Source organism: Tursiops truncatus, chromosome 16 (assembly GCF_011762595.2).
Source record: "Tursiops truncatus isolate mTurTru1 chromosome 16, mTurTru1.mat.Y, whole genome shotgun sequence".
NCBI classification, from domain to species: Eukaryota; Metazoa; Chordata; class Mammalia; order Artiodactyla; family Delphinidae; genus Tursiops; species Tursiops truncatus.
In genome coordinates, this window is record NC_047049.1 from 53,505,159 (window position 1) to 53,529,107 (window position 23,949).

A 23,949-nucleotide genomic window follows, 5' to 3' on the forward strand; every position below is an offset into this window, starting at 1 on the left:
ATTTCAATCTAACTATATTGATAATTAAGTTAAATATACATGGCCTAAACATTTAATTGAATGCCAGAGTTTGTCAGATTGTTTAAGAAAGCAATGCCACCACTTATGAGTCCGTCTCTTAGCTCTAAATCCTCCCTTCGTTGCCCCGTTTGTGATACTGTAACAGTTCTCTCTTACCACCTGGAATTATATTAAGCTTTATCAATAGAGGGCACTGGAGAGACACTTTGTTCAGAGTTCTTGTTTCCCTTTAGTAGGTTAACCTATGTTATAGTCAGTAATTTTTTTTTTAATTTATTTTTGGCTGCGTTGGGTCTTTGTTGTGCGCGGGCTTTCTCCATTTGCGGCGAGCGGGGGCCACTCCTCACTGCAGTGCGTGGGCCTCTCACCACGGTGGCCTCTCCTGTTGCGGAGCACCGGCTCCAGGTGCGTGGGCCTCAGCAGCTGTGGCACGCGGGCTCAGTAGTTGTGGCACACGGACCCAGCTGCTCCGCGCCATGTGGGATCCTCCCGGACCAGGGCTCGAACCCACGTCCCCTGCATTGGCAGGCGGATTCCCAACCACTGCGCCACCAGGGAAGCCCCGGTTAATCATTTTTGATAATAAACTTTCCCTGTTAGAATTACTCTGTTGTTTCTGTATCCTGTCTGGACCCTGATCAATAAAGACACAGGCAGTGGTCCTAGGAGATAACCCCACAAAGATGGGATTTCGAGATTTGTTTGGCTGTGCCCTTGGGCTTGAAGGCAGGGCTGAACTACCTGCCAATTGGAAGTGGGATGATGGTAATTTCTGGCATGCAGTGACATCACAATTAATCATGCTGTCACCTGTGGTTAAGTGAGGAGAGAAGCATGTGCCTTGGGAGGCCAGGTGGCTGTACACTTGACAGTTATGGCAGTATCGATGGCCAGAAGGCCAACAGCGTGGGGTGAATTATTTTGAGCATGCTTGACTGTTTACCAAAAGACGATAACAAACTCATGTCTTTTAATTCTCAGCTTACGTTAAGGTCTGAGAACCAGAAAGCTTCCGTGACACCTCTAAAACATCTCTCACTTCTTGTAGACCCTAGACTGATAATCACTTAAAATCAAACAAAAATTTAATTGTGTAGCTTGCTGAATTACAATAACATGTGAATTCACAGTCTCACTAAGTTTTTCGTGTGAAAGGGCATCAGTGGGAAAGAGTGGGATCCTGAAATTCGTAATGGAGACATCTGTTTGGGTCCAAATGAAACGAACAACTTGAATCCTCCAGTCACTCCATGCCTCCCTTGCCTGTGCAAGTAGCTTGCCCTTCTGTCTCTGAGAAGAACAGACTTCTTTGTCTAAAAACACTGTGGTAACTTCAGCTGGGACAGGTGCTTTGAAAGGCAATGCCCAAGACCCACCAAACCACTTCCACAACGGGGTCAAATCTCAGCATTTTCCAGAGGGACAGGACTCCAGAAAAACAGCTTACACACCCAAAGAATTCTGAGAATTTACTAACACATATTTTTAAGCAGATTTATTGATATTGTTCACGTGTCATACAACTCACCCACTTAAAGTATATAATTCGATTTTTTTTAAGTATATTCACAGATATATGCAACCAGCAGGACACAGCATGGAACCAAGACTTTCTCTATCCGCCCTGTTCCAGTGGACCTTGGACATGGATCTGACTCGCGGCCTCCAGAAGCTATTCACTGAGAAATGTTCTCCAGTCTGGGCCCACCAAAGCCAGACCCTCTTCCTGATGAGAAATGAAGAACCGAGGGCTACACCATGGGAACTCCCCCCCGAAAGGCCTCTCCATCGGCTGAGGCTTTGGGAAGCAGTTATGGAAGAGCACAGCTTCCCACCAGCCCCCACGAAGCCTGGGCTGCACAGGGTGCCCCACCCACCACCCAGACTCCTCAAGTGAAGCATCTTTTACGAGCGGCGGAGCATCCAGAACAGATGTTTCAGCGCGTCGGCAATGACTCCAGTGGTCTGGTGGTCTCCCTTTTCAATCTTGCCCCTTCTGGCCTACACTCAAATTCTTAAACTTTAGTTGAATTATTATTATTTGGAAATTCAGATTCCTAGATCCCACCCTCAGAGACTGGTATTCAACAGGGCTTGGCCGCGGCCTAGGAATCTGCATGCTTTCCCAGCACCCCATGATTCCTAGGAGAAGCACTGCTTTAGGCCTTAGCAGACCCTGGAAACATTTACTGACATTCCTCATCACGGAGCAACATTCTATAAAGCCCAGAAGCGTGTTAAATTCTCCCACGTCTTCATACATGGTACACGAAAGAAGTCAGACACAAAAAGTAAATCTTGTAGGATTCCGTTTACACAAAGTTCTAGAACAGGCAAAATTAATCTACAGCGATAGAACAGGCGCAGAGGTATCTTTCTGGAGAGATGGAAATGTTCTATAACTTAATTTGGTGGTGGTTACTCAGTGTACGAATTTGTCAAATGATTGATCTGCACACTTAAAATGTGTGAATTTTATTGTATGTAAATTATACCTCAGTGAAGTCATTTTGAAAAGCTATCATGTGTTGTCTCATAAAAATGCTATTTCAGATATTTAAACACATGGTGAATTTACATGGCGTCACATATGATTCCATCCGTGAGAGCACATGTATGACTCACTGCTTCCTTCATGCATTAGGCACCGTGTACCAGCAAGAAGTCAATATCCTATCTGTATATTACACAGGCTCCCGCTTTATGTAGTAAGACCAGTCTCAGGCCCTTGTGCAAGAGTTCTGGGAAGAGAACTGCAGGGAACAGCCCCACCTTCAGGAAACTGTTTTTAGGAAATTCCTGCATTCTTTCTTCCGCTAGCCCACACTAGACTCCTCTGCACGGATGGACACACACACACACACGTGTGCGTGCACACACGCGTGCGCACACACATACGCACACGAACCCACGCACACACACACATGCACGCACACGTGCTTCCTCCTCATTGGAAAGGAAATGCTCTGTGAACTAAACACATGCCCCACATGTTCTGTGACCCCGAGACCCCTCAGAAGTCACCAGGGGGCCAGTGGGCCACACCTCAAGGAGCTGACCCTCACACTTGTCAACAGCACCACTGCCTCCCTAGAGTCCCCAGAGGTCAAGAGGAAACTCCACTGGGACCAAAATCACGGCTTTGACCTCAGAAATCAGAAGAGCTCTGACTGCGTGTGATCTGAGGACAAAGGGGTCTGTGCATCCCAAAAGGCCTCCAACAGAAAACCCTCTGGACTGGCAGGTCCGGGGTTCTAGCCCCTGCTCTGCCAACTGACTCACGGGGTCACCTTGGGCAACCATGTCCCCTCTCGGGGCCTCAGTTTACCCGTCTGTAAAATGCTGGTTGGAAGGGTCGAGCCACAACCCATTATTATTTGGCCTAGGATCCCATTCTTCAAATGAAATCCCTTTTAGAAAACAGAGGGTATTGATGATTCCAAGGGGGTTCAGGGGCCCTTGCCTGACAACCTCCAAGGCTCTTGAGAACGGTTTGAAAACTGTTAGGCCGGCTGAATTCCCAACCCATGTAGCTGAACTGACTTCTTGGAAACTCTCCATGAGTCCAATGACCCAACTCCAGCCATGACCCCGGAGTGACTACATCTATCTGTGACCTCACATAACTCAGGGAACCGCATATTCCAGATGACCCAAGTCCAGCCACTGTGACCTCAGAATGCCTTCCAGGACCTGTGACCACACATCATCAGACTCAGGGAACTCCAATGTGAGGCAATGCTAATTACGCTGTGATTCTTCTGGTATTCGGACTGTGCCTCCCTTGGCTGTTTAAGGAAATTTTTAGCCCACCTCCCACCCCCCAATCTGTTCTCCCTGTGAATTCAGAAACACCTGTAACTTAACTCCAAATTTAAACGGCACATCGAGGGTAGTAAAGTCCACGTCTAGCCCGAGATAATCACAGCTCCTCCTCCTCTAAGACCCAGACACACAGGAAATATTGTCCTCATCACTCCAGAGCCTTATTAAGACCGTGTGCCAGGGCCCGAGCTGTGCACTTTACACAGATCACGTCTGACCCTTATCACCCTGTGAGGTGGGCACTGTTACCCCATTATACAGCTGAGCAAAACTGAGGCTCCGTCACCCAGAGGCGGCACCAGGGCTCTGATGGGCTGTGAACGCTAAGACAGTTTGTCTGAGTCCACTTCCTTGTCTGTTAAGCTGGATGATGAGAACATCCTCATAGGTTGCTGGGGGGATTGAGAGTCCACGGAAAGGCCCTCCGTGGAGCACTGAGTGACGGTGGTAACAATAAACGTCAGCTCCAAATACTTGTTACAGACACTGCTTCCTAAAGCACGGACCCCAGTCTTTCATAGAAAACAGGATTTATTTTCACATTTAAGCTCAACACAAAGAAATGTTCCAGAAGTCTATTGTGTATATAATCAGTAGATATAATTTATAAGACACATGGAAGAAATCAAAGCCCACCAGGGAAGACACACTGACTTCCTTCCAGAGCGCACGGCACTTACAAGTCATTTCTGTTTTCAACTGGGGAATTCACATTGACTAGGCACAGCTCGCAGTGGGTCTGTCCCCAGGTTCAGCTGATTCTACCCCCATGGACTCTCCCCAAACACAAGAACAGCAAACCAATGGGATTCACAGTGACTGGGATAAAAGGTCGCAGCCGTGGCACCTTCACAAACGCCCAGACTGTGCTCCAAAGGCCAAGCTCGTGGCCTGTGCCACCAATTTGAGGTCACACCACAGCCTGGAGTAGTTAGTGCCACAGCTCCAGCTCCAGGGAGTCTTGCTAAATTATTCCGATTAGGAAGACGACATTAAACAGCTATTACAGCCCTTCACAGCAACCGGCTTTCCCCCTTGGCCAAAGAAAAGGCAGAAACTGCCTTCAGAGCTCACCCATCACCACCCTCAACGTCCAAGGCACAGGTGAACTTGGGCCAGGTGATCACAGGAGACGCCAGACGAGGAGCAGTGACACAGTGTCCGTGATGGGTGTCCAGAAACAGGGCGCTGGGGAAGATCAGGCACTGGGGAAGCAGCCCGGTGGGTCCTGTGAGGTCTGACATTCCTGAGAGGCCTTCCGGAAGCACAGAGAAGGTAGAGGGAGCACAGGCAACTCCAAGGGGCCCCTGCGCTGGGAGCCCGAGGCGGCCGCCTGGGTGAGTCAACTCCCTGTTGCCTGCAGCTGCCGCTGGCCTAGAGCCCTGGCTGTGGCGGGTTAGCTCACCTGGCCACAGTCCGTGATGACAATCTTCTTGGATGTCTTCCCACTCTTGGAGCCGAAAGATTCTATTTTCTTCACGACATCCATGCCCTCTTTGACATGGCCAAACACAACATGTTTGCCATCCAGCCTGCGAGGAGAGGTGAGCCAGGTAAGCAGAAGCGAGGGTGGTGCAGTGTCGCCCAGGGTCACAGCCCCTTGGTCACGGGACTACTTACCAAAAACAGCAGTTCTGAAAGGAACCCACACCGAAAAGCTGGCCCCGCCTCTCACAGCTCGGGTATCGAGCCTTGCTGAGCCCCCCAGAACGCATCAGAGGACGGCCCCCTCCCAGGCTACGTTCTGCCTCGCCTGCTGTGTGACCTAATCCCAGGCCACTTCACCTGAAGCCTGGGAACCTCACCTACAAAAAGCGAATTATTCTCGTTCTGCACAGGGAGATAAAGGGATATCGAACTACTCTGAAGAAATAAGAGGTTTGTGTAAATGGAACTATCTTAACAGTCATAAATTCTGAGGTGAGAGCCAAGATAATACGTGTGGTGAACCGATGCGAGTCCCAAGCAGCTCTCAATCCGAGACAGTCCCAAGAATCTAAAAGGCAGGGCCAGCAAGGCCCAAACTGGTTACACCTCAGGATCCACCAGGGGCTCCACGGCAGAAGGGCAGGCAGAGCCAGCAACAACCTGCCCACCCTGACATCCACGGCCCTCTGGCTCGGAGGGTAGAGACCACTAGTAACCCCCACTACCCAGGTCTCCCTAAAGTCCTTGGAAATGGGCTTTATTTAGTCTTAGCTCCAGGCCAGCTGCTGTCCCCTCACCTCCCTGAGATGCCTCAGGGCTAGGACACAGGGGACTTTGGGCAGAGAAACTTACTAGGTAGTGGAAAATTTACTTGGGAAACATCCCTAAAATACAAGGGGCTGGTAGCTATTTGCAGGCCCATGCTAAGGCCTGATGAGAAGTCCGGTGTGATATCCAAACGTCTCCTGCAGCATTTTCCAAGGTGCATTCCAAGGTCAAGTAAGCCAGGGAAATAGCGGGTTAAACCAAGAAAACAGGTTTCTGCCACAGGCCATCTTGAGGCCTAGTATGTTCCGCAGCATTTCACAAATATATTTGGTAAAAGAATCCTTTCCTCTGTGTGTGTGTGTGTGTGTGTGTGTGTGTGTGTGTGTGCGCGCGCGCGCGTGTGCACGCACATGTGCACAGAACACACTGAGAAAACTCCATCTGACGGTAACAATGGGAAGCTTAATAAAGACAGTTACAAGAATAACCCAAATTCTCCCTCAATCCTTTCACAAACCTTCTCCTTCTCTCATACAGACACACAGCCTGGGTGAGGGCTACTGTCCCACAGCCTCAAACTAGCTTTCCCCCTCCAGCTGCAAGGCCACCCCATCTTCCCAGAGGGCCTGGAGCCAGGAGCAAGCAACTCACCAGTCTGTCTTTATGGTGCAAATGAAGAACTGGGAGCCGTTAGTGTTGGGGCCTGCATTTGCCATGGACAGGACACCTGCAAACACAAGCAGGATGACCAGGCTGCCCCCAGGAGGCATCTCACACGGGAGTCACTCAGATGAGCAGATGGGGAAAGCCACATCAAAGATGCTTGAGCCAGAAGATCCTGGGGCTCAGAAGAGGGAACCAGGGCCCAGAGGACGCAGCTCCCCAGGGCCTGTCCGCCTCTGCCGCCACGAGAGAAAAGGGCCTCGTGGAAGCTCTCAGTGGTAGAGCTGGAGCGGGACCCCCAGCCCTGAACTCTAGACTTTCCCATGTCGCGCCTTGGGCCTGACACAACGCTGGGGTTTTGCTTAAAGGCTCTCTCCCCCAGGTTCTCAAAGGAAGGTTCGGTTTTGAAACTGAGAGCTCAGAATGAAAAAGCTCTAGGAAAACCCAACAAGCCCACCCAGAGCACTGAAGGAAGGAAGGAGCAACGTCAGATATGGAGCAATCATACGGGGCAATCAGGCTGCAGCCTCCAGGCCTGCTGGGATGGCAGCGGCAGGGTCATAGCTCGGGGCACATGGCCCCGGGACTGGCGACCTGCACTCACCTGGCCCCTTGTGCTTCAGTTTGAAGTTCTCGTCAGGAAAGCGGCTCCCGTAGATGGACCTCCCCCCTGTGCCGTTGTGGTTGGTGAAGTCCCCGGCCTGCGAGCACAGAGCATCGGCTGAGACGTCGCCACCAGAGTTGGCAGAGGGGTGCTACTCCAGCGCTAGGACGCAGCCCCCAGCCCACCCAGGGCCCACCCAGCCGGAAGCCCTCAGGCAAAGAGGTCAGAAAACAGCCAACGATAGAAGGACTAATACAATACTAAGGAAAATAAGCAACAATAAGATAAAGCTTAGATATTTTCTGCCACAATAACTACCCTGGTTTCCGAATGATTCATTTTTGTCTGAGCGAGTTTTTAAATCATCCTTAAAAACATCTCGGCCATTCTGAGATGCTTCTTAGTGACCTAGAATTTTCTACCCACAACTCTTGGAGGGTAAATAGGGAGAAAACCAGGAACCCTCATTCCCAAGTGTGGTCTGTGGGAAGCGGCAGCAGCCAGCAGAGCCAGTTCCCCACACTGAGTCCCCCTCCCTGTCCCAGCATCTCCCCTTCACCAGGCCCAGGACAGAGCCCTGCCAGGGCTGGCGTCATTCCTCTCAGCTCGCCTGAGGCTTCCATGCGAGCCACGGCCAGAAGAGCCCAGGGGCTGCCAGCTGCAGCAGAGCCCCAGCCCCCGGCCATGGTCATGTTGCTGTTTTCCTGAGGTGGGATCCTCAGGTGACACGGGTGACCTGACCTGCCCGGCTGAAGCATCCTTAAATGCCAATGTGTCCCCAGAGAGGGACGATTCCAAACCCTGGCCTGGGCGTCCCGGTGCTACCATCCCATGCCTCCGAGAGCCCTCCAGCTTTGGAGTCTCTGCCCTTGCCTGCTGTGGTTCCGAGGAAGACCCTAGCCCGGCTGGGACACGCACTTCAGCTCCTGCTTCATCCACAGCCTCGGGCAGAGCCGGGAGCCGCCCAGCTGAGAGCCACGGGGCGGGGCCAGGCCTGTCTCACAGCCACAGCCCTCACCCCTCCCTGAATTTGTCACATTCAACCCACTGCCACTCACCACGATGTGATGACAGCCACCAGGTCGGGGTGGAGGGAAGGGGGGAGGAGAATTCCAGGCTGAAAGGACTTCAAAGAGGTCATGACATCCATGCCCCTGCCTCTAGGTTTTGCTGGCCTCAGACACTAGCCCCTGTCTTAGCAGGGTCTGACCTCACACAGGACAACCCCCAGCATAGCTCGGGTCCTGGCCCCGTCCTGGCCCTGGGGGAAGTTCTCGCTTTCAACACCTACCTGCAAAACATCTGACACAGCAAAACTAATGCTTTTGAAAAGAGGCAGAACATATGACTAAAGAACAGACTCATTTAACCGGGAAAGATGCCCTTCTCTGGAGAGAGGCTCCAAGTCCAGACCTGTGTGTTCTTGTCTGTGCCCAGTCTCCTCCCTCCTCCTCCTCTCTAGCCTTATCTCCCATGCCAAGTGCTCAGTGGGACACACTGTGGGGCATGGGCAGAGACTGTCTGAATGTGCTGGTCCTCCAAAGCCTTCAGATCTAACCCTGAGCACATCCACACTCCGATGCCTGCTCTCCCTCCACTGCTTCACTCTCCCGACCCCGCCAGGCAGGGCCCGTCCGGCCGCCTGCCCTGTTGCTTAACTCCTGGGGCAGGGAAGGCTCTGTGGCAGCCAGGAAAAGCTCCGGCCTCTCGGAGTAAGAGGACAGGCCGAGCGAGTGACCGCAGCTGCCCTCCATTCAGTACTTTCCACGCACATGCACACTGGTTACTCCTCATGAGAATCCTCCGAGGCGTCCCCGTCACTATTCCCATTTAGAGAAGAGGAACCCAAGGCAGGGAGATGCCCCCACTACCTGGCACATGAAGGACGGAATCACTCTGTGAAAGGTGGAGCCTTTGTAGCCGAAGCCCTTCTCCCCGGTGCACAGGGCTCTGAAGTTCTCTGAGGGTTGAAGGAAGAGGCAGGTCAGCAGGGCCAGGCCTCAACCCAGGGGCCACAACTTGTTCCAGCCGGCGCCCTCTCGACCTACGCCCCGCCGGGACATGGAAAGACCCCCGCCCCTGGGTCTGCGCTGGCTGTGTGACCTGGGACAAGTCATCTGGCGCCCTGACTTCAGTGTCCGAGCACTGTGGCAGGAACACATGCTCCTGGCTGTTCCAGCACCGGGTCAGCGGGGCAGGGAGTCCAGGCAAGGGCTGCGAACCCACCAGCCTGCCCCGTCGGGCACCAGGAGGGAGGAAGTTGTCCCAGAGGACATGTATGTGTATCTTCTCCTGATTCAGAGGCTGCTACTGCACAGGTGGGCGGGGCCGACCCTAAGGCTCAGAGAGGACCAGTGGCTGCCCCAGGGTACTCAGCAGCTAAGCCACACGTGAACTCCCATCTAGTCACGGTTCTCATGCCCCAACTGTTCTCACCACCCCACCCACCTTGCCTTGCCCCTCTCTCTTCCATCCAGACTGGACTCAGAAGGCCCTGGGCCCTGACTTACCTGCTGTCTTTGGGACGACATCTGCCTTCAGCTGTGGGGAGAGAAGAGGGACAAGACGGTCAGTCCAGAGGCAGGTGAAAGAGGGACCCAACCCGCACGGCGGCCCAGGAGAGGGGGAAAGCACATTCCTGTCACTCCCAGCCCTCCGTGGGAGGCCACCTAAGCAGCTATCGTTTCTGCCAGCTGCTTCCTGAACTCCAGGCTGGGAGGAGGCGGCCTCGATTTCCTAACTTGTCAGAAGAGATGCCAACACCATCCCGGACTACTTCTAGGGGCAGAACTGGCTGAGCCACTTCAGCTGGGCCCAAAGCATCAGAGACTCAAGGCCTGGAGAGAGGGCCCTGGGGAGGAGCCAGTCCAAGCTCCTCAACGGGCAGATGGGAAACCGAGGCTCAGAGAGAGGCAGGAGGGGCGGGGAAAGGGGAGGCTGGAGGCCCATCTAAGCCTGCCTCTTGCCTCCCAGCTGCAAGAGCCACACTGGCACCGAACCTTTAAAATAAAGGTCTTCTCCATTTTCCAGAAGAGTCAACTGAGGCTTAACTGAGGCCCCTTTGTTCAACATGGGCTTGAAGGCTATACCCAGGCTTCTCCTCTGTTACCTTCCGGACTACTAGGTATGTTTCTTGCTCTGTTTTTCAAAAAGGCCCAAAGAGCCAGGGCAGACGCAGAGTGTCACCTCGGAAGGGTGGCTGGGGATGGAGTTGTGGCGATGAGCTCAGAGCACACTGCCCCGACTCCAGGAGCTCTATGCCTGCTCTGGTGGCTGGAGCCCAAGGCCGGGCCAGCCGCCCTGCTGGGAGAGGAGGCGGCGCGAAACCACCTTTGCTACGCCGAGGGCCCAATGGCGAGGGCGGGGCTGGGGCCCGCTCCGCCTTCTGCAAGGGCCACAATGTGAGCGCCCAGACGGGCCCGCCGCCCGGACCCCGGAGGCCCCCGAAACCCATCTCGAAGCTCCGGGCCTAGGATCCCGCCCCATTAAGTCTCGGAGCCCCTCCCGACCCCGGTCAACGGGGCGGGCCCTCCTAGCCTACGATCTGACCTTGAGCTTTCTCCTCCACAGGGGCCTCCCTCCCGCCTCCACTAGTCCAAAGTTCTGAGGGGAGGCCTGGAGAGACCAATCTGATGCCCCTCCTTAGAGATGGGGAAACTGAGGCCCAGAGCCCAGGAGCAGGAAGCAAGGTCACTCAGCGAGCCAGGCACAGCGCCGGCCCGGGGTCCAGAGCTCTTCCGCGACCGTCCCCCACGCCCAGTCCAGCACGGTCCTGTCCGGTGGTCTCACCTCCAGCACCACGCGGCCGAGCGGCTGCCCGTCGGCGCCCACGTCCAGGTACACGAGCGGGTTCCGGGAGGAAGAGGACGGGTCTCGGGAGCCGCTGCTGCAAGCGCGGGCCGCGGGTAGGCGCAGGTGCGCGGAGCGCGGGCCGGAGAGGGGGCCGAGCAGACGGGGGCCGCAGCGCAGCGCCAGCATCGTGGGTGCGGGTCCGGGCAGGAGAGCCACGGGCCAGCAGAGATTCCAGAAGCGAGGGTCACGGGCGCCCAAAGGGCGGAGTTAGCCGCAGCGGCGTGCAGCCGCCTTTATTGGCCCAGCCGGCCTCGTGGCCCCGCCTCCATCCCGCCCCCTCCGGGCTGACCGCGGGCGGCCCCTGCTGGCCCCAGCGGACAGCGCAGCCCGGCCGGTGGGGCGGTGGGGGCGTGAAGTCTTCTGAACACACCCCAACCAGGGCCAGAGACCTGAGGGGCAGACAAGACTTCGCAAAAGGAGGCCGGTTCCATTTTGCGAGGGTCCCAATAGATGAAAAAAGGGGAAAATGCTAAAACGTGGTTAACTCCAAAATACGAGCATCCATATGTTTTCGTTGAATATAACAAAAGTCTACGTTTGAGACTTTTGTACGGCTGCCCCTCGCCCCATAGGCCCTGTAGACAGACAGGCGGACCAGGAGAGACCGTGTCACTGAGAGTCAGTCAAAGAAAGGTGGAGATGAGAAGCGGGATTAGAGCGAGAGGTGGCAGGCAGGCACCTCCCATGGTGACCACCGGCCTCCTCGTCCTATCCTGGGCTTGTCTCCAGATGCTTCTAGAAACCAGTCCCTCTTCCAGACTCAGCCTGGGCCTATCGTGCTCTTACCAGGCCCCCAGTCCTCCACCAGGACTGGGTCTGGCTCCTCCTCCCCTACCCCATAGACTGACAGCCCTGATCCCCAGCAACCAGGACAGACGGCTGCTAGCTCCCCTCCCACCCCCACTCACCCCAAAACTGCACCTGCAGATAACATACCACAGGGACCAGTCCAAGGAAAAGCCAGAAGGCAAGACAGGAAGAGAAGGGGAACTGAGCGGGAGAAACCACAGTGAGGGGGATTTACCCCACGTGCTGAGGTGGGCTTCCCAGAAGCCTGGGGGCATGGGAGGCCCACAGGAAATGAATGACAGGCAGGGAACTTGAGAGAGCATCCGAGCCAACACCTGCACTCTCCGTATGTGCAAATGAGGCCCAGAGAGATGAAGGCACTGCCTAGAGGTAGGGGAACCCTGGAGTCTCCGCAGCCAGCCTCTGCCAGTCCTCCCAGACCTTCTGGGCCTCAGTTTCCCCTCTACAGAATAGGGGGTGTTGCTAATCCCTACCTTGCTTGTTTTCCAGGTCTGTTCCAAGGATAAAATGAAGAGAGAGAGGACTTTGTCAGCTGTTAAGTACTGTGCCATGAGTATCAGTGATGGACAGAGTCTAGATGGTCTTTTTTTTTTTTTAAACCTCTGATTCTTTTGTGTGTGTATGTGTCATTTTTTTTTTTAATTTTTATTTTTGGCTGCATTAGGTCTTTGTTGATGCATGCTGGCTTTCTCCAGTTGCGGCAAGCGGGGGCTACTCTGTCGTGGTGCGTGGGCTTCTCATTGCGGTGGCTTCTCTTGTTGCAGAGCGTGGGCTCTAGGCACGTGGGCTTCAGTAGTTGTGGCACGTGGGCTCAGTAATTGTGTCTCATGGGCTCAGTAGTTGTGGCTTGCGGGCTCTAGAGCACAGGCTCAGTAGTTGTGGCCCACGAGCTTAGTTGCTCCATGGCATGTGGGATCTTCCCGGACCAAGGCTCGAACCCGTGTCCCCTTCATTGGCAGGCGGATTCTTAACCACTGTGCCACCGGGGAAGTCCCATCCAGATGGTCTTTGCTCAGGGTTTGGGGCTCAGTCAGTAATGGGCCTCAGCTGCAGGGCCTCAGAGTTCTGAGGGGCCAGAGAAGAGGGTGGGGTCTGGGCCTTGGAATCAGGTGGACTTCAGCTGGGACCAGCTCTAAACTGACCTGCCCCAGGCTCTGAATTGACTCCTGGGAAGGGGTCAGGAAGCAAAATGCTGACCCAAGCCAATTCAAGGGGTCAAAGTGTCTTAACCTCATGAGAATGCTGGCTTGACCCTTTTCTGGAAGTCCACAGTCCCCTTCTCTATTCCTGGCCCAGGAGGGGCCTGCACTCAATGATACCCCAGCTGCATCCTGGAGCCCAGATGCTCCCCAGGTCCCAGCCCAGGACGGGCCCTCACTCTGTTCTGGGGAATGGCTTCTCCTTTTTTTGTGATTGTGCCCTGAAGTGGAACAGGCCTGAGTAGGAAGCTGGCTTGCTCCCTGCCCCATCTGGACCCTCAGCACATCTCGCAGATACTCCCCTGTATCAGTGCATACTGCAGATTCAAAAGAAGAAGAGAGGAATCACCCCACATATCAGTTCCAGGCCCTTGGCTCACATAGCCCTTAGCTACGCCAAATATATGAGTGGTCCCCTATTGTCTCTCAAGCCGGCTCCTGGAGGGCCTCAGTTTATCTCCCACCCAATGGAGTACGAGCAGCCCTAACCCAGGGAAGAGCTGCTTTCACTCATGTAACCACTTTAGTTCCCAAAGCCCTTGCCTAGCCCTTAGCTTGGCTGCTCTCCACTGCAGCCTGGGAAGCAGTTCCATTGCACAGATAGGGAAGCAAGGCCCCAAGAGCTGGGGAGTGAGTTGCCCAAGGGCAGAGTGCTGGAGCTGGGAGGAATCCGTCTGACTCCAGGAGCAGGGTTTGCATATGTCACTATCGTTGAGGAGCTGGTAATTGGGACAGGGTGGGGAGGGCAAGAGAGACAAACCTTGGACAGACGACACAACAAGATAGAAACTGAGTTAGCTGGGGGACTGTGGAACTCAGGGGACAGGGGAAATTGTTTCTGCCTAGGGGGTCAGCCTGGAGACAAATGCATTTGAGGGGCAAAGACAAAAAGATACAGAGAGGAGATTCCACAGGGGGAATAAGCCAAAGCCAGCCCAGAGCTAGGAGAGGTCAGGTCATCTTCAAAGAAAGGCTACAATATTGACCATGAGCTGAAAGCTTGGCAGGGGAAGGGGCGTGGCAATCACAGAAAATCCTGAAGGCCAGGCTGAGGTCTAACATTGTTGGGTAGTACTGGGGAGCCAGGGATGGTGCAATCCTTCATCCCCACCATGTTACACCTTCTACCCTCTTTGAAAAATCAAACATCATCACTCCCTCTTGCCTGAACCAGAGAAAATTCCACCTTCCCCACAGGCTCAGCTGTGAAATCATTTCTACCTGTGCTGACCTCAGTGGCATCAGGAGCAAGGACTGTCTCTGGGCTGAGACATGAACTGGAACATGCCCATCCCCAGGTGAGATGGGGTAGGTGTCACCACTCAGCCTCTATGGCTATTTATAGACTCTGTGTCATCCTCAGAAACGGCAGTTTCTCTCCACTCAGCCCGAGTGGCTTCTTATCCAGGGTGTTAATGGATTTCATCACTCAGGGACCCTGTAATGCCATCTTTAGGCCTCACAGAGCCAAAGAACAGTCAGGACATGCTGACATCCAGGGGTTGCAAACTCATATACCGGTTGGGGCCAGGCAGAGACACACTGGGGTGAAGTGTGCTGGGCAAGGCTATAGGGAATACGTGGACGTGGGACTGTGTCCAAACACCACAATTAAAGGGGCAGCTCCTGCCCAGGCCAGTCAATTTTTGTATGTGGACAATGGGTCCAGTGTAGCCAGATCTTTTCATTTTTCAATAAAAACTAAAAACATTATGTTTAGTGGAAATCTCCCAACTTTTAAATGTTGGGAACTCATTTTAAAATAAAATTAAACCCTGAATGAGCCCTAAACAACATATTTACAACCTAGTTAGGGCCTCTGAGCCAATAGTTTATAAGCTCTGATCTCCACTGTGTAAATGAGAGAACTGAAGCTCAGAGAGGGACAGAAGCTTGCCCATGGTCACACAGCCTCAAAGTACTGGAACTGTGGTCAAACCCCTCTCTTCACACTTGCCAGGGCCCTTTCTACAAGATTCAATCAGCAGACATGTTTTCAGAGCACCTACTAAATGCCGGGCCTGAGCCTTGCCCTCAGATACAGAATACCTCCGGCCTCTCCCAGGCTGCCTGTGTGCCGGGCAGGGGTGAATGTTGTGGTCGCCATAGAGTATGAAGTTACAGGGGTCCTGAAGAGCCTTCCAGGAGGGGCTGGGAGTGAAGGAGGCCCTGCTGTGGTCATGGGGTGGGGTTTTCATGAACGATCAATGCCAGTGTCTGTCCCTGGGACAATGTGCCTTAGGTGGGAGGCCTTGGACTCCATTTCTCTTGGTTCCATCTGGGGGACTGGGGTCCAGGAGAGCATCTGTCATGGGAAGCTGACAGGGAGCCCAGAAGAGAGGTTCTTGGGTGAGAACCCAAAAAGTGAACCAGAGCCTGCTAACAGGCCACCGTGATCACGTCATTCTCTGGGGGAATTCCCCCGAGGCATTCCCAGGCTTCTCGAAGTCATTCTCAATGCATCAGCCTCCCTCTGCTGCTTCCAGGAAACATGGGTGTGTCTGGTCCCGAGCATGGTCTGAAGCAGAGCATTGTGGGAGTCAGGAAGAGGTGGGCAGGGGAGGTTTCTCTCAGGGCCCAGGGTGGTGGTGGGCACAGTGAGCAGAGAGCGGCCTCAAGGGGGAGGTCTGGAGAAACTCCTCTTCAGAGTCCAGCTGGGCTTTAAAGGTCACCTGTGCAGGGCTTCCCCGGTGGGCGCAGTGGTTAAGAATCCACCTGCCGCGATGTAGGGGACACAGGTTCGAGCCCTGGCCCAGGAAGATTCCCATGTGCCGCGGAGCAACTAAGCCACAACTAGTGAGCCCACGTGCCAAAACTGCTGAAGCCCACACGCCACAACTGCTGAAGCCTACGCGCCTGGAGCCCATGCTCTGCAACAAGAGAAGCCACCGCAGTGAGAAGCCCGTGCGCAGCAACAAAGACCCAACGCAGCCAAAACTAAATTAATTAATTAAAAAAATAATAATAAAGGTCACCTGTACAATCCAGGCTGCTGCGGGCCCCTGGGGAGCAGCCAGCAGGGCAGGACAGGGCTCACCCCCCAGCCACCTGGTCACAGAGTGGAGCTGAGGAAACACGCTTCTGAGTGTACCTACTGTCCACTGTGATCTGGGCAGCCCTGGGGTGACTGCCGCCCAGCTGGCGCCTTGACTACAACCTCCCGAGAGACCTTGAGCCAGGGCACCCAGCTAAACCACGCCCAGACACCTGACCCACAGAAAGCCTGACATAATAGATGCTTGTTGCTTTAAGCCCCTTGGTGTTGGGTCATGTGCTATGCAGCACAGATAACTAATAGACAGATAATACCTGTAGCACCCTGCACCCAGCCAGGGCCCTTTAAAGCCCAGCTCCGACCCCATTGCTCCACACACAGCCCAGCACTGACCTGCCATCTCAGCAGGCTTGTGTCACCAGCAGCTCTTGGCAAAGACCTCACGGGCACCGTCAGGGACAACCGGTCCTGAGAGACAGGCCTGACAGGTCTTGGTGAGGATGTGGACCGGGCTGCTGTTTTGTTTTTTGGGGTTTTTTAAAATTAATTAATATATTTATTTATTTATTTTGCAGTACGCGGGGCTCTCACTGTTGTGGCCTCTCCCGTGGTGGAGCACAGGTTCCGGACGCGCAGGTTCAGCGACCATGGCTCATGGGCCCAGCCGCTCCGCGGCACGTGGGATCTTCCCGGACTGGGGCACGAACACTCACGTCCCCTGCATCGGCAGGCGGACTCTCAACCGCTGCGCCACCAGGGAAGCCCTGGTATTTTTTTAATTAAAAAAATTTTGGGGCTGCGCTGCACGGCTTGTGGGGTCTTCGTTCCCCAACCAGGGATCAAACCTGGGCGCTTGGCAGTGAGAGCATGGAGTCCTAACACTGGACCACCAGGGAATTCCCAGGGCTGCTGTTTCTGTCTCACTCCTCTGAAGGAGAATGCCTGAAGCCTGAGAGAGAGAGGGAGTTGGGAGGAAGCCCTCGGCGAGAGGGCCTGAGCTACGGTTTAGCCAGGGCAGCCGGTGGCCTCGGGGAAGGAACGGTACCTCACTTGATGACTCCGTGCTGGGCTCTGAACTAAGCACTTCCTAGACGCCGTGTCTAGGAAGGAGGAGGAACCTCAGGAGGAACCCAATCCTCAGGAGGAACCTGCAAATCGGGGATTATCCCTGTCTGACAAATGAAGGAATAGGCGTCCAGAGAGGGTAAACGATTTCTCCAAGGTCACACTAGTGTGAAGTGGAGACTGGAATTCTTCCCAGTTCCCCTTGGCTGTGTGTCTTCCTTCAGGAGTTGGTGGGCTGCAAGTGGCGTCTCTTAGGTGAATTATGCCAGATACCATCCCTTCCATGCAGCCCTTCTTCCAGCTGGCCTGACACTGTGCTTGGTGATTTAGACCTGAAATCTCATCTAGTCCTTGTGATAACTCCGCAAGGGAGAGGCTTCTGTCCCCACGTGGTGGTGACAGCTCCACGCCTGAGCGGGGAGCCGATGACTTACTCAAGGCCACACGGATAACAGGTGGCTGAACAGGGTCTGACCCCAGGTCTCGCTGACTTCAAAGCTTGTGCTGTCCCCCCACTGGCTGGGCCTTCTTGCCCTAGAGAATCTACCATTGGCTTTCAGCCCTGCAGGGGTGGCGTCCGCTAGCACAGGTGAGCAATGTATAAACACGGGCACAGAGTTTATTCACGCAGTCCCTGCCCAGAGTCAGCAAGAAAAGGAGCCACCGGCAGGACTCAAGAGCTTGCCAAGGAAGTCCAGGTTAGCCATCATGCACAACCCACCCCCACCTGTGCTGACCAGCCCAGGTTGGCATCATTATCCTAAGGAGGGGCCCTCACTGCCAGGTTCCCCAAAGGTGGGACTTGAGTCCTTGCCAGGACTATGCTGCTGCTTGGGCAGACCTGGTCTGAGCTCTGGTCTCTGCTCTATGGCTGCAAGGAGACAAAGAGGCCTGCAATTCTGCTGTCCCTTTTCCTTTTTCTGGTCTGTTTGTTTCTCCTGTTGACCTGTGTAATTTTCTTGAATCTATTGGCTTGATCCTCAGTCTCTACTACCTAACATTGATACCTCTTCCTCCTCCATTTCAATGAATCCCTTCGAATCGACATCACTTACCCTCTGTGTAATCAAGATTGCCCACCATTGATGCCACGTGTTGGTTTTTTCTTCCAATTAAGAGGAGCACTATAGTCTTAGATGCTTGATAACAGTAAGAATAGCCATCATTTACTGCACTCAATAAACTGCACATGGTAAGAATTTACATTATTTCTTTTTTCTTTCTTTCTTTTTTTTTTTTTCAGTTGTGGGATCTTAGGTCCCTGACCAGGGATTGAACCCAGGCCCTTGACAGTGAGAGCTCAGAGTCCTAACCACTGGAATGCCAGGGAATTCCCTACATTATTTCTTAATCCTCCCATGGCCCTTAAGAACAGGTACTAGTGTAACTGCTCTTTAAAAATCAGGTCTCCAAGGGCTTCCCTGGTGGCGCAGTGGTTGAGAGTCTGCCTGCCGATGCAGGGGACACGGGTTCGTGCCCCGGTCCGGGAAGATTCCACATGCCGTGGAGCGGCTGGGCCCGTGAGCCATGGCCGCTGAGCTTGCACGTCCGGAGCCTGTGCTCCGCAACGGGAGAGGACACAGCAGTGAGAGGCCCGCGGGCAGAGGTTATGAAAGCTGTCCAAGGTTACAGGGCCTTCTCTGGCGTTAAGTAAGTGGCCGAGCAGCCTGTATTTGGCCCAGCTCGGCCTAATTCCAGAACTAATCTCCGTTGTCACTGAATTTTAGTACAAAAGGTCACAGGTACAGGTCAGGCTGGGAGAGGCCTCAATTTATGTAACAAAGATCTCAGATATTAGATGAGCAGGGGCTTGGAAAATTGATAGACTGGCAGGCTGCGTTCCTAAGACAGTGTGTCAGGATCACATGCCCTGGTACTGGGCTGGCCCGAGCACATCAGGAGATCACAGTGGCGGCCTCAGTTGCACGTGGACAGGCCCCACTAATTCAGCAGAAGACGCAGCCAGGAAGTAGAGCAGCGGACCTGGGGAATCAAGGGGCCAGCTCTAGCAAGGCTGTTCACTAGAGGATGGGGTGGGCACGATGCCATCTCCAGAGTGAGGAGGACTGTCACAGACAGAGAACACCGTGGGGCTCCCTTGGCCCGAAGCTGGACCAGCGGGGGCCAGACTGGGGACAAGAAAGCTTTCTATCAAGCAGTGATGTCACATAAAGATACTTTGAAGTAGTAAACTCCCCATGACTGGAGAGATGCCACAGAGAGGAGTCCTACTCAGGGTGGTTGGTGGACCAGGTAACCCATGAGGCTCTGTTCCATTCTGAGACTCTGCGATTTAGACCCCAAAAGTGGAGCAGCTAGCGGGGAGCAGAAAGAGCAGGGCGCAACCTCAAATTCATGGATTGGCATGTTGGTGAGTTACGTGTAACATGAAATCGTGACAGGCAGAAGAGAATCCTGGCGTATGGTTACCGGTTTCGAAATGGTCAAAAGCTTTGAAGCAGAGAAGCAGATGGGAGGAACTGTAAAGAAAGATACAGAACTGTTTTGAGGCAGGCATACTTTAAACATCTGTCCTGCCAAAGGCACCATGGGCGCAGCGGGGCAAAGCGACCTCTATTTCTTTCCCAGGTATCTCTTGCTGTCCTTTCCCTCCATGCTCTGGGGCAGACAGTCTTCAGAAATAATGACAAAGAAATCAATACTTGGTTTTGAGGTTTCCAAAAACCCTCAGGACACAGCCTGTTGTTTTAGAAAATGTGCATGATTGCTCATCCAGTCTTTCCACAAGACTTTGATCCACCCCCAACCAACAAGGGACTCTGGGGGCTGGAGGAGGAAGGCTATGGAGGGGAAGCAAGTAAGTTTAGACCCGTGGAGGGACATGAGAACCTGCAGATGAGCTTGGGGAATCCGGAAGCAGGGACATTTTGAGCCATGTTTCTTGAGTCCAAGAAAGGAACGAGAACCCAGGCTCCCCTTTCCCTGGTGGGTCTAGGACTGGGTGTGTCCAAGCAAGTGAGTCCCCCAGCCCTCCTCCAGCCGTGGTGTGGCATAAGGAGCAATGAACATATTTCCTGGGGAGACCCAAGAGAGCACAGAGTGATGCAGTAAGTCTGAAGACCTGGAAGTCTTGTAGTTGAATGAGGAGATCATGGTAGGGCATGGACAAGAGTCAGATGGAAATAAGGATGTCAGTAGACACTAAGGGATCAGCAAAGACAGCTCTGACAGATGCCCTGACCCCTATTTTGACACTCTGTAACCTCCAGGAACTTAGAGGCAATGCTGAGAGAAAGGATGGGGGAAGGGTCTTCCCCAAATTACTCAGATTGCTTCCGACATTTGGGCCAAAATAGGAGGTTGAAAAAAGAAATTAACTTATAGAAAAGTAAATTTAGTTGTGTATCTTGCATACGTGGGCTTGTGGACCAGAATTCATAGGCATTACATGATTAAAGAGCTTTCAAACAACCAGGGAAAATATCAATGTGGTATGTGTAACTTTAAGAGAAAAATTGTTCATGAAAATTAACGAGAAATACGTTAGCATCTCAACAGAAAACACATAGAGGAAATGATTAGGCTGGTCACAAACTGCAAAATAGAAATGGCCAGTAATCAGAAGAAAAAGGATGTTCGAACGCACTGGAAGTTGTGGAAGGAATGTCCACGAGAGCTATGGGATATCATTTTAGCACCATCAGTCTTGTGCATCGGTCCATCATTTACCCCTAATGCCTTGTGCTTTTTTGTGGTTCTCCACCGTGGCCCAGCCTCCCTTCCTGACTGCCTCATACGGCAGCCACGAGAAGGCTCAGATCTCTGTCTGCAAGGCGTGGGGTTGGCCCAGGCTGCTGGCCTCTGAATCCATTCTCACGTCCACCCCTGAGCCACATCCCTGCGAAAGACTGATTGAGTGTGGAAGGGGTGCTACGGCGGCAGCCCCTCTCCTGTGAGACGCGGACCCCTCTGATGGTCGATTTTGGCTAGAGGATTCCATCCCACCAACCCTCCTCCCTCCCCCCTGCCTGCTTCCCTCCCTCCCTCTATCCTTCACTCCAGGTCAGACTTGACTGACAGTCTGACAGCTTTCCCATCCTCCCCCTTCTCCTGTCCCATTGCCTTTCACAGGTATTTCCCTTAATACATTTCCTTCCCAGCTAATCCTGGCTTGGCATCTGCTTCTTAGAGGCCCCTAACACCCCCTATACAGACTGGGCTCTTACCTCATGGGTCCACTGCCGCAGATGTAGCCTCTTCCCTCCCTGAACAGCGACAGTGTTGCTGTGTTCTTACAGTTAGGATGTCGACCTCACCAGGACGGCCAAAGGGGATTACAGCAGCAATGATGTCTCAGATTCCGCTCTACCTGCTGATCAAGTCCTGCGACCTTCGGCAGCCGTGTTCCCCTCAAGCTCCCCTGCCCCTTGCCAGCTGGGAGGTATCACGTGGACCCCCGAGCCGGTGTGCTCCTGCTGAGAGCTGTCTCTGCTCTGCCTAGTGCCCCCAGCAATGCACCAGAACCCCATGTAAGTGTCTGGGCAGACCTCCCACTCACTCCTTTGGGGTTTCATGTTAGTTTGCCAGAGCTGCCATAGATACTCTAACAAAATACCGCTCCACCACGGAGCTCCATACTCTTGCCCGCTGCGGGCGCCCCACGGCGGCTGCTCCCCTGCCTTGCAGCCGCGGGCACCCTTTGACACAGCCTCCTGGAAGGCTGCTCTCTCTGACCATAGGCTGTCCTTGGGCCGTGTCTCCTGGTTTCCTGTTGATCTCTCCAACAACCCATGTAATTCTGCCCAAGCCTGGGCCCACCCAGCAGGAGCCCCATCGGGCTCAAGTGGCCAGGCCGGCGTATCCCACTGTGCACAGTTGTTGCTGCGGCTGCCTAGAGGAGTGTGGCCTCCCGGCTCACCCCACTCCTTGCCAATGAACCGAGAACTCTTTCCTGAAGGGAGAGCCCAGGGCGCCCTCCATGGCTGCTGGATCATTAAGACAGGCTGCTTTCTGGTCCCTCTGCCCAAACTGCGTCTGGAGCCATCGTTCTAAAACACACATCTCTCCCTTGTGAAATCCACTGATAATTTCCATCTCCTCCAGGATAAGGAGCAGATTTCTGAGTTGACCGTCAAGGTCTCCGCCCTCCCACTTGACACCGTCCAAGGCTGCACCCACTATTTAGGGACATGGGATCGGGAATCAGGCAGCCTGAGCTCACACCAGGGCTCCCTGCTGACTATCTGGGTGGTCTCAGGGGACTAAATTGACATGGTTCTTATTAGAACAGGAGGTTAACGATGGTTCCGCTTATGAGTTTTCGACTTTACAATGGTGTGAAATTGATGCACATTTGGGAGAGACCATACTTCTAATTTGAATTTTAATCTAGCTATTTATATGTGTTGTGACCATCTCTTGTGACACTGGGCAGCCACAGCTCCCAGTCACCCACGCGATCACGAGTGTAAACAGTCAATACACTGACAGCCATGCTGTATCCGTACAACCAACGCTGCTTTTCACTGTCAGTACAGTATTCGATAAAGCACATGAGATTCAACACTTCATTATGCAATTGGTTTTGTGTTAGATGATTTTCCCCAACTGTAAGCTAATGTAAGCCTTCTGAGCATATGTAAGGTTGGCTAGGCTGAGCCACGATGCCTGGTAGGTTAGGTGTTTTTAAATGCCTTTTCGACTTAACGATATTTTCAACTGAAGATGTGTTTATGGGGACATAACCCCATCGTAAGTTGAGGACGATCTGTACATCCTCTGCAGGTTGTTGTGGGGTCTGATGAGATGCTGCAGGTCGAGCACTTAGCGCCCTGCCTGGCACAGAGAGAGGGTGGAAATGATCTTTTCAGCTCAGATCTGCCTCTCAGCACGGCCACAGAGCCCATGAAGGACTGACTTCAGGTCAGGGGGTCTCTGTCACCCCTAAGCTCTGAGTGAAGAAGGGCCACCCTCAGGCTCTGTCTGCCTGTGGAGGGATCAGAGAGGCGGGTCCAGTCACCCCTGGCAGGAGTGGACGTGGTCCCCTGAGCCAGACCTGGCAGAGTCACCTTGAGGGCTGAGCGCCGGCAGAGAGGTGGAGGGAGGGAGAGGGAGGGGGTCTGTGTGTCTGCGGGTGTGTGTCTGGGGAAGGTCGTGTGGCTGGGGCTCGGGGCTGCTCGCCCTCCCATCCTCAATCCCTGTTCCAGCCCCATCAGGTGCCGCAGTTGGACGGCTGCTTACTGCCCAATCCTGCCCCCGGCCCGCAGGCCACTCTCTAGGAGGCCTTGTTTGCTGGGGCCCCCGAGTCCCGCCTGGCGCCAGCCTGGCCCGCTCAGCTGTGCCCCTCCCCAGGGCTTTCCCCACAAGCCATCTCCTCCAACAAAGAACCAGTGTCGTCGGGAGGGCAGGTGCTATGCAGGCAGGACGGCAGCCAGGCCTGCAGGATTCTGGGCAGTCAGATCACAGAGGAGTGTGACCAGGGTCTGGCTAGTCGGAGCCAGGGCTGGCAGGCTCTTCATTGTTTTCTCTGGTTTTGAGCCACTGCCCCAGAAAGAGTTCGGGGAGGGAGGCAGGCATAGGCTTGGGCTGGGGAGATGAGGTATATTTGCCAAGTCGGTGGCTACAGGTTAGATGAGGGCCCCCCAGGACGGGTGTAAATTCTCTACCCTCCGCACTATTGGCCCCAGGCCCCAGCTCAACCCGAGACCAGTAGCAGAGAGCTGGAGTCCACCCCCTTCAGCCAGGAAGGAGACCACCCG

The 23,949-nt window shown here is 53.9% G+C and overlaps 2 protein-coding genes and 1 long non-coding RNA gene across 7 annotated transcripts in view; 2 read left to right on the plus strand and 1 right to left on the minus strand.

Moving 5' to 3' along the window:
• The window catches only part of ZCCHC24 (zinc finger CCHC-type containing 24), a 72,749-nt gene extending 67,370 nt beyond the window's left edge, over nucleotides 1–5,379 (plus strand). The window contains exon 4 of the mRNA XM_073793400.1: nucleotides 1,583–5,379. Coding sequence (XP_073649501.1) covers nucleotides 1,583–1,918 — 336 coding nt within the window. The 3' untranslated portion in view covers nucleotides 1,919–5,379. The remainder of the gene's footprint in view (nucleotides 1–1,582) is intronic.
• On the minus strand, nucleotides 5,243–11,363 carry PPIF (peptidylprolyl isomerase F). Of its 2 annotated transcripts, none has more exons than XM_019925798.3 (6): nucleotides 11,099–11,363; nucleotides 9,820–9,850; nucleotides 9,181–9,269; nucleotides 7,310–7,406; nucleotides 6,694–6,769; nucleotides 5,243–5,378 (listed from the first exon to the last, which is right to left on the minus strand). In XM_019925798.3, exons 1-6 carry the CDS (start codon nucleotides 11,285–11,287, stop codon nucleotides 5,243–5,245), a joined length of 618 nt encoding a protein of 205 aa, XP_019781357.1. In that variant the 5' UTR covers nucleotides 11,288–11,363. The 2 variants fall into 2 exon arrangements, with proteins under 2 accessions (XP_019781357.1, XP_019781359.1); XM_019925800.3 differs by lacking the exon at nucleotides 11,099–11,363 and adding an exon at nucleotides 9,979–10,092.
• LOC117308442 (uncharacterized) lies at nucleotides 10,181–18,433 on the plus strand. 4 transcript variants are annotated; one of them, XR_004522414.2, is made up of 5 exons: nucleotides 10,240–10,433; nucleotides 10,880–11,146; nucleotides 12,461–12,590; nucleotides 14,368–14,468; nucleotides 16,741–18,433. It is a non-coding gene; the product is annotated as an uncharacterized lncRNA (long non-coding RNA). The 4 variants fall into 4 exon arrangements; XR_012326561.1 differs by having other exon boundaries at nucleotides 10,181–10,433; nucleotides 12,461–14,478; XR_012326560.1 differs by having other exon boundaries at nucleotides 10,182–10,433; nucleotides 12,461–14,468.
• The last annotated feature ends 5,516 nt before the right edge of the window (nucleotides 18,434–23,949 follow it).